General features: G+C 37.7%; 1 protein-coding gene across 2 annotated transcripts in view; it reads left to right on the top strand.

Annotated features, from left to right (window-relative positions):
* The first annotated feature begins 27 nt into the window (after window positions 1-27).
* The window catches only part of SELP (selectin P), a 65,960-nt gene continuing 57,171 nt past the window's right edge, over window positions 28-8,816 (top strand). For both annotated transcript variants that reach the window (XM_024742416.1, XM_024742415.1), the window contains exon 1: window positions 28-754. In XM_024742416.1, the coding sequence (XP_024598184.1) occupies window positions 632-754 (123 nt within the window). In that variant the 5' untranslated portion in view covers window positions 28-631. The remainder of the gene's footprint in view (window positions 755-8,816) is intronic.

The following is an 8,816-nucleotide window of genomic DNA, read 5'->3' as shown; positions in this document are numbered from 1 at the left end:
CGCAAGCTCCGGACGCGCAGGCTCAGCGGCCATGGCTCGCGGGCCCAGCCGCTCCGCGGCATGTGGGATCTTCCCGGACCGGGACACGAACCCCTGTCCCCTGCGTTGGCAGGCGGACTCTCAACCACTGCGCCACCAAGGAAGCCCCCCTAGTTTGTTATTGTTAAAATTATGGTATGTGTGTTTTCTCCCCAGTGAACTTCTACCCCCTTAAAGGCAGAAACTGGGCCACATCCCTGGAACGTCTAATTCATTACTTGACACTTAGTAAATGTGCATTCAATAAATCTGAAAGAGAACACAGTGTACTGTTGATATCACTTGCTGCGAACTCTCTTTCCATGGCATGTGATAACCCATACAGATACTCAGCTAATGTCAAGGGCTGAATTCTTATAAGAGAATAGGGCCCTGTGTAAAATCTAGTTGGAAATACCTCCCTTGTGCCACGGCCAATACAGCTTTCATATAAACTTCTACATTTTATGAGAATGATTTTTTTGGTAATGATTACATGTTCCTTTCTCAAAGCCATCTCAGATTTTGCACAACACCAAGGGCTGTTGCAAAAGATTCTCCATGCTGTGTACCATAAATTGAGGATGTGCCATTCACATTCACGTAGCTTCGAATGCATCCCTCAGAGTTATACAGCGCACAACCTGCATGGACTCCCGTGGCAGCCCTGACTGCAAGAGCTTATTCAACTACGACATCAGGATCAAAGAACACAAGGGGAGGCTACTCGTTGGGGGTAAGATGTATACAGACTTAAAAACACAGTCCTATGCTTAAGCCCTAAGGCTACTATATGATCTTAGGAATTAAGTCATGCCACATTCCTTAAATAAAGATTCATAAATAAATAAATAAAGATTCATAAAATAAATTTCTCAAAGACCTTGGGTTTAACCTTCCTGAGACTTGGTTGTAAGAATGAAATATGCCTTGTTTACTTCACAGGGTTATTGCGATGACTGACTTGGGTACGAAATTTCTTTGTGAACTGAACCTTAAATGTAGATTATTCTTCCCACCCAAATCTTGTCTTTCAAGCATTCTTAGTGTAGGATTCTCGGTCTTACGCAAGGTCTTGAACAGAAGCAGGTCTGAGGCCTGCTCCTGAGACTAGAAACTAGAGAGATTCCTTCACTTGTGTTCAAATTGCAACTCAGTGCTCGGATTTTCACGGCAGAAGGTCAGCTCCACTACCTGTGCCCTTTCTGCGGTGACATGGAAGGGAATGGTTTGGGGAGTCAGACCCACTTGGTTGGGATCCTGTCTCTGCCTCTATGGGGTGAACCTGTAAGTCATTAACCTCTCTGAACTCCAGATTTATTTATGAAATAGGGATACCATTATCTTCCTTACACAGTTATGCTCCAGATTAAATGAAATAACCCCTTTCTCCCATAACCCGGAATACCAGCCTTTGTGAAATCAACAGAATACAAGGGACACAGAAGGATCCATTCCTCTGGATTTGTTTGCCAGAGCTCAGTGGACCTGGGCTATATTATTTTAGTTTCCTTGAGAAATAGTTTATTAAATTATGACTTAATCTTATGACTTTAGCTCTGATAAGAAAAATCTGTCCCCTGAATGTTACCTGCTTCCCATGTGTGGCCCTAGTTTTCACCCCTAAGACTGTGCTCTGTTCTTTGACACATGTCTGAAACAGAACTAACTCCATAATAATTTAATGAGAAGAGATGAGGCAAGAAAGAGGCTTTAGATCCAAACCACACTGTGGAAAATTAATTAAGTTATCCTTTGGACATCTATGCTCTTCCCATTCAAAGTTCCTATTCTCTGCAAGCACAAACCTGTAAAAATTCTACTACAAACACAGACCCGTATTCAGGTTGCTTTGAAGGAGGAGTTTAAGGTAAAGAGACTGCTTCCTTAGTTTGGGAAAACAGCAGATATGAAAGAACAGCCACAAAAAGCAAAGTTGGAACAAAATATTTTGGCAAAAACAAAATATTTAGAAGAAAATCAGTACCAAAGTGACCATGAAAATTAAGCTGTCTGAGAATTTTAAGAACTTCCTCAGAGAGGGTTTTGGGCTTCCATAATGATCAGTAGTGTAATGCATTGTATAATCTTTTAATAATAATCCATAAAATCCATTAATAATCTGGATTTTAAGGGGCAGAGAGACCCTACCTGACATCTGGGTTACATTTCTCATAGAATTTAATCCTTGGCCACAGGTATTATTATCCCCATTTCAAATTTTAGGAGACTGAGGCTCAGAGACATTAAATAACTTAAGTCCACATGGTTAGTAAGTGTCTGTTTAACAAGTAAGGAAAGGTGATATTAAAAAGAGCTGTGTGTGACAAGGGTTTAATTTCCAAAATATACAAACAGCTCATACAACTCAATACCAAAAAACAAACAACCCAATCAGAAAATGGGCAGAAGACCTAAGTAGACGTTTTTCTGAAGAAGACATACAGATGGTCCACAGGCCCATGAAAAGATGCTCAACATCACTAATTATCAGAGAAAGGTAAATCAAAACTACAACGAGGTATCACCCCACATCAGTCAGAAAGGCCATCATTAAAAAGTCCACAAACAGTAAATGCTGGAGAGAATGTGGAGAAAAGGGAACCCTCCTACACTGTTGATGGGAATGTAAATTGGTGCAGCCACTATGGAGAACAGTATGGAGGTTACTTTAAAAATAGAGCTACATATGATGCTGAGCATATATCCAGAGAAAATTCTAATTTGAAAAGATGCATGCACCCGAATGTTCATAGTAGCACTATTTACAATAGCCAAGACATGGAAACAACCCAAATGTCCATCAACGGATGAATGGAAAGAAGATGTGATATATATACACAGTGGAATATTACTCAGCCATAAAAAAGAATGAAATAATGCCATTTGTAGCAACATGGATGGACCTAGAGATTATCATATTAAGTGAAGTCAGACAGAGAAAGACAAATATCATATGATATCACTTATACGCAGAATTTAAAATATGGCACAAATGTACATATTTACAAAACAGAAACAGACTCGTAGACACGGAAAACAAACTTATGGTTACCAAAGGGGAAAGGTGGTAGGAAGGGATAAATTAGGTGTTTGGGATTAGCAGACACCTAATCTATATATATAAAAGAGATAAACAACAAGGTCCTACTGTATAGCACAGGGAACTATATTCAATACCTTATAATGAAAAAATATGAAAAAGGATATGTATAACTGAATCACTTTGCTGTGCAGCAGATACTAACACATTTAAAATAAATAAGTAAATAAAATCAAAAATAAATAAAATAAAGACATTAAACTAATACATTAAAAAATAAAAAATAAAATAAAATTTTAAAATAAATAAATTAAAAATAAAATAAAAGGAGCTATGTGTCTAATGCTGAAAAGGGAATTAAAAAATCACTCAAAGTGGATTTTATTTTATTTATTTATTTTATTTTTTAATTTTTAATTTTTTTGACCGCACTTTGGTCTTCATTGCTGTGCATGGGCTTTCTCTAGTTGCGATGAGCAGGGGCTACTCTTCGTTGCAGTGCACTGGCTTCTCATGGCGGTGGCTTCTCTTGTTGTGGAGCACGGATTCTAGGCACGTGGGCTCAGTAGTTGTGGCAGGCAGGCTCTAGAGCACAGGCTCAGTAGTTGTGGTGCATGGGCTTAGTTTCTCCGCGGCATGTGGGATCTTCCCGGACCAGGGCTCAAACCCATGTCCCCTGCATTGGCAGGGGGGTTCTTAACCACTGCGCCACCAGGGAAGTCCCAGATTTGATTTTAAATACTAATGCTGGGCTCCTTGAGCAGGCGAAAAGAATGTGTCCATTCCCCAGTTCACACCAAAATCATCCAAGAAAGTGACCTTGAAAGAACAGGCTGTGTTTCTTGATCTCAGCATCCTTAGAACACATCTCTATATATGGAGGTCAATAGATGCTCAAAATGGTTATTGAGTGTTAAATTATATGGGCATGTTTAGTGTGAAGAGGGGCTGATGGCATGGGATAGTGGTTTTCAACTAACCAATTAAACATCTACTGCAAACTCCCTATTATAAGAAATGTTACCAGAGGCTGGAACACACAGGGGCTGAGTCATGCCCTGAGGGACCCAGCATCTGGAGGTGGAGGGAAGAAAACACCTCTAACTGCAAGTGGAGGCAGTGTGAACTATGGCATGCTAGGTGTGCAAGCCAAGAGACACCACGGTCCAGAGTAGACAGGGGCCACTTGTCAAAGGGCAGCAGAATTTATAGCTAAAGTAGATTCTGAGGGAGGTCTAATTAGGAACCAGAAGGTAAGTTAAGTATCCAAGACAAAGGTATTGAAGTCAGAGATGTCAGACAGGTTTATAAGCTTAGCAGAGAACCAGCAATGGAAAAGGTACAGAATAGCTTTAAACACCAGACTAACACTGGTGAAGTTTACTCGGTAGTTTCTGGGAAAACTTGAGCAAGAGAGGGACAGGATCACAATGATATTCTGGGAAGATCAGCACGTCTAGGGGTTTAGGAATGGAAAGAAGAGGAAGGAGGGAGGCTGGCCAGTAAATGTAATCATTCAAGCATGATGACTACGGTGGAGCCAGGAAGATTCCAAAGTGAAACATAATCAAGGCTTTGGTCACTGGTTGGGGTCCAGAGACTGGGAGGGGGACTGCAAGGGAGTGTAACAAAGAATTCAGAAAGGAAAGACATAAAACAAAGACTCTGGTTAAAAATGGTTTATGCAAATGTTCTTCTTTTTTTCTTTTACAAAGATCTTGTAGGAAAGTCCCTCCTTTGTTATATTTCCTCTGCTTGAACATATCTCTTTTATTCTTAATATAGGATTGAGTCAAGCATATGTCAAAATGGCTTTGGATTCACGAAGACAAGTGGTGGAGGAGATTGAGGATGGAAAAATTTCCCAAACTAAGGGATTTTCAAGATGTGGGTTTGAATCAATTCTGACCCTTAAATGAAAGCAATCTGAGTTTAGTTTCCAAAATACAGTTTTGACAGAAACCCTCATGCAAACTGGCCTCCCCTGTCTCAGTGTGCTGGGACCTGTCCATTGAGCTCATTTTTGATTATGTGGTCAGTTTCAGGCAGATTTAGAGTTAACAGACAGGAGGCATGTTTGATGATACCTATGACATACACAATTGAGCTAGTTACTTCTGAAGCATTCACTGTGTGAATGATCTAGAGAAATCAGTATTTCCTTAGAAAGCATATACTCACCGGAGTAGTTTCTGAACTTTTCTATTATGAAGAATACTCATTAAAGTTTAAAAATTACAGGATAGTAGTTATTTTTTACCCACTAATTGAGAAAATACAGATTATATATGGATGCTAAAAATAAAAGCTCCTTACCCAGAGGGAAGTTAAGGCCCAGAGATTAGAAACTACTGCTTGTTGCTACACTGCAATATGTTTAAAGAGCCCAGCTTTATAGATATCAGGCCTCTCATCTTCATCAAAGAGTATATTCAACTGCAATCCTCATGCAAAAACGTCTATGTTTGATTTCATGGAGGTGTATAGAACACAACAATTAATCAATTCTATTACACATGGAACATGTACAGAAATAGATCATATAATAGACTATATAGCAGGTGTCAGTAAGTTTTAAAGAACCAGAATCATACAGATCAAAGCTTCCTCTGTTATAAGTTAATTAAAAAAAATAAACTTTTGAAAATCCCAGTATGCTTAATAATTTTAAAATATTTAAATAACTCCTAAGTCAAAAAAAAATCACAAAAATTTGATTATAATTGAATAATATTTAAGATAATACATTTGGTAATTGTGGAGTACAGCAAAAGAAATATCAAGGAAATTTTATCATTTTAATGCTTATATTAGAAAAGCAAAAAGGCAAAAATTAAACACCCCACTTAAGAAGTTAGAGGACAAAAATGATAGAATAAACCATAAGAAAGTAAAAAAAAGAGGGAAATAATAAATTTAAGAGCAGAAATTAATATATAGAAAAAAATAGAGAATCAAAGAGGATCAAAAAGTAGACAAACTGATCAAGGAAATAAAGAAAAATGGTATAAATATACAACATTAGGAGTATAGAAAAGATACTGCTAATGGTATCAGAGATGATTTTTCTTTAATTAAAACATTAAGAACAACTTAATAAAAATATATTTGGTAATAGTCAAAATAAACAAATTTGCTGAAAAAACTGTACTTGCCAAATTTACTATTTACTCCTGAAGAAATAAAAAGCCTGAATGGTCTCCTATAATCAATAAAGAATTTGAAACTGGAGTTAAAACTCTTCCCACAAAGTAAACATCAGGCTCAGATAGTTTTACATGTGAGTTCTACCAATTAAAAAAAAAAAAAAACTACCCAGATTTTTTCCAAATATATCCAACATTTTCTAGAGATATGAAAAGAACTATCCCTCAATTATTTTATGGAGGCCAAAATATCCTTGATTTAAAAACCAGATAAAGACTTTGCAAGAAAAAGAAACTACAGTCCAATCTCACTTATGAATATATGTGAAAAAATCTTAAACACAGTATTAGCAAGCCAAATATAGCAGAAAATAAAAAATATAACTTCATGCTTAATTTATTTCTGAACTATAAGGGTAGAATTTGCATTAGAAAATTTTTAACCATAATCACCTTCTTAATAGCTTAGTGGAGAAAAACCCCATAATCAACTCAATCAATATTGCAAAAAAAAAGAATTCATGATTTTTAAAAAGGAAAAGAAACCTCAACTTAGGTTCTAGACACACTAGAGTAGTTGCTTTTCCTTGAATTCACTCTGTGCTTTTCTGTTTCCGAATCTTTACTTGAGCCATTACCTCCACTTTCCCCATTCTCCATTTATTTAAGTCTAGCCCATCCTATAAGACCCAGCTCACAAAAGGGGGTTTTTCCTAAATTTCTAAATTGGAGTAATCTTTTCCTCTACTAAAATTCAACAGAACTCTGTGAATTCCCATTGTGTCATACATATCTTATTTATGTGTATGATTCTTCTTCTAGATAATTAACTCCTGAAATTGCCCACAGCTAGATAATTAACTCCTGAAAATTGCTTGCAACTGTGCTCATAAATGTTAGAATTATCAAGATCAAAACCTAATCCATCTATAAAGATATATATAATAAAAAAATGAAATAATGCCATTTACAGCAACATGGATGGACCTAGAGATTATCATACTAAGTGAAGTAAGTCAGACAAAGACAAATACCATATGATATCACTTATATGTTAAATCTAAAAAATGATAACAAATCAACTTATTTACAAGACAGAAATAGACTCACAGACATTGAAAACAAACTTATGGTTACTAAAGGGGAAAGGGGTGGGGGAGGGATAAATGAGTTTGGGATTAAGAGATACACACTATTATACATAAACTAGGTAAACAACAAGGACCTACTGCGTAGTACAGGGAACTATATTCAATATCTTGTAATAACTTAGAATGGAAAACAATCTGAAAACTGAGTCACTTTGCTGTACACCTGAAACTAATACAACATTGTAAGTCAACTATACTTCAATTAAAAAAAAACCTAATGCATCTATTTATGGGTTGCAAATAAAAAAATACTAATACAAAACATTTTCACTTATTCCAACACACTTCATCTCAGGGATAACAGAATAAATGTCAGCATGGATCCAAACCCTGCAGAGGTCTGGTTAGCTACAAGATCATTTTAGCTTTCCTTTTGCAGGAAGGACTCTGAACAGTTCTTCCCTGAAAAAAAAAAAAAAAAAAGTTCCAACATGTAATTAAACTAGTATTCAGGAAGCTCTCCTTTACATCTAGCTTAAATTCCTCTTGCTACGACCTCAGTATATTTTCTGTTCTTTGGGGGAACTGGTACAGACAGGTATGATTGACCAACTCTTCCACAAAGAGAAAGCCAATATTCTAGTTACAGTTAACCCAAGATTTTATTTTTGCCAACTCTTGAGTGCTTTTAAAAATTGTAACAGAATCTGGTGGTGGCCCTGAACTATTCCCCTCTGGGTAAGGGTCTGCTTCTCCTGGTTAGGGTTTGCATTTCTCCCATGGCTGGTGCTGTTCTAGGCTAGGCCACTTCCTCAAAGCAGGAGAGAGATTCGGTGGGTCATCTGGAAATACTCCCTGAGGTTATAGGTCACCACTTCCCCTTCCTGCTCTATTGAAATGTAATGCCCAAGCTTGCCTTCCTGGCCAAGCCCTAGCCAGCCCCCAGGTTGGCTCTTTTGTGTGTCAGCCTATGACTGCCTATCAAACACTTTCGGATCATGCCCATAATAAGAAAGTCCTGGGAAAACCTGTGGGCTGGGGTTCTGACTCATGCACCCCACCAACAATAGCAAAGGCAAACAAACAAGACATTTGGGCAGCAGGGTGTGCTGCCATAAGTGAAGATAAATCTTTCAGCTTTGTAATGCTGACAAGGAGTATGCCAAGAAACTCACTTTTCCTCAGAAGCAACTTGTTATTGCCAAATACCCTGTTCATCTGATTGGACAGGAGGTTCCCTTTGTATTCTGAGACTCCGTCCTGACTGTGAATACCAGCTGAACAGCATCCGCCCCAGGATGCAGGACAGAGATGGGGTGCAGAATGGAGTTGTTGTTCCTTAGCTCTGGAGCATCTGGTAGATGCTGAATGATAAATGAGCAGTTAGCACAAACACTGACACTAGTTAATCAGAGTTTGCTTTACCCTTCTTTCTCTGACTCTGTATTTATTGGGCTTTAGAGAATAGTGAACTTGGAATTTAAAAGGCTTGAGTTTAACCCCAGGTCCTGAGTGCAT

Source organism: Neophocaena asiaeorientalis, unplaced genomic scaffold (assembly GCF_003031525.2).
Source record: "Neophocaena asiaeorientalis asiaeorientalis breed wild unplaced genomic scaffold, Neophocaena_asiaeorientalis_V1.1 scaffold99, whole genome shotgun sequence".
Taxonomy (NCBI): domain Eukaryota; kingdom Metazoa; phylum Chordata; class Mammalia; order Artiodactyla; family Phocoenidae; genus Neophocaena; species Neophocaena asiaeorientalis.
Note: the sequence above shows the minus strand (reverse complement) of the source record. Positions and strands in the feature narration are given on the sequence as shown.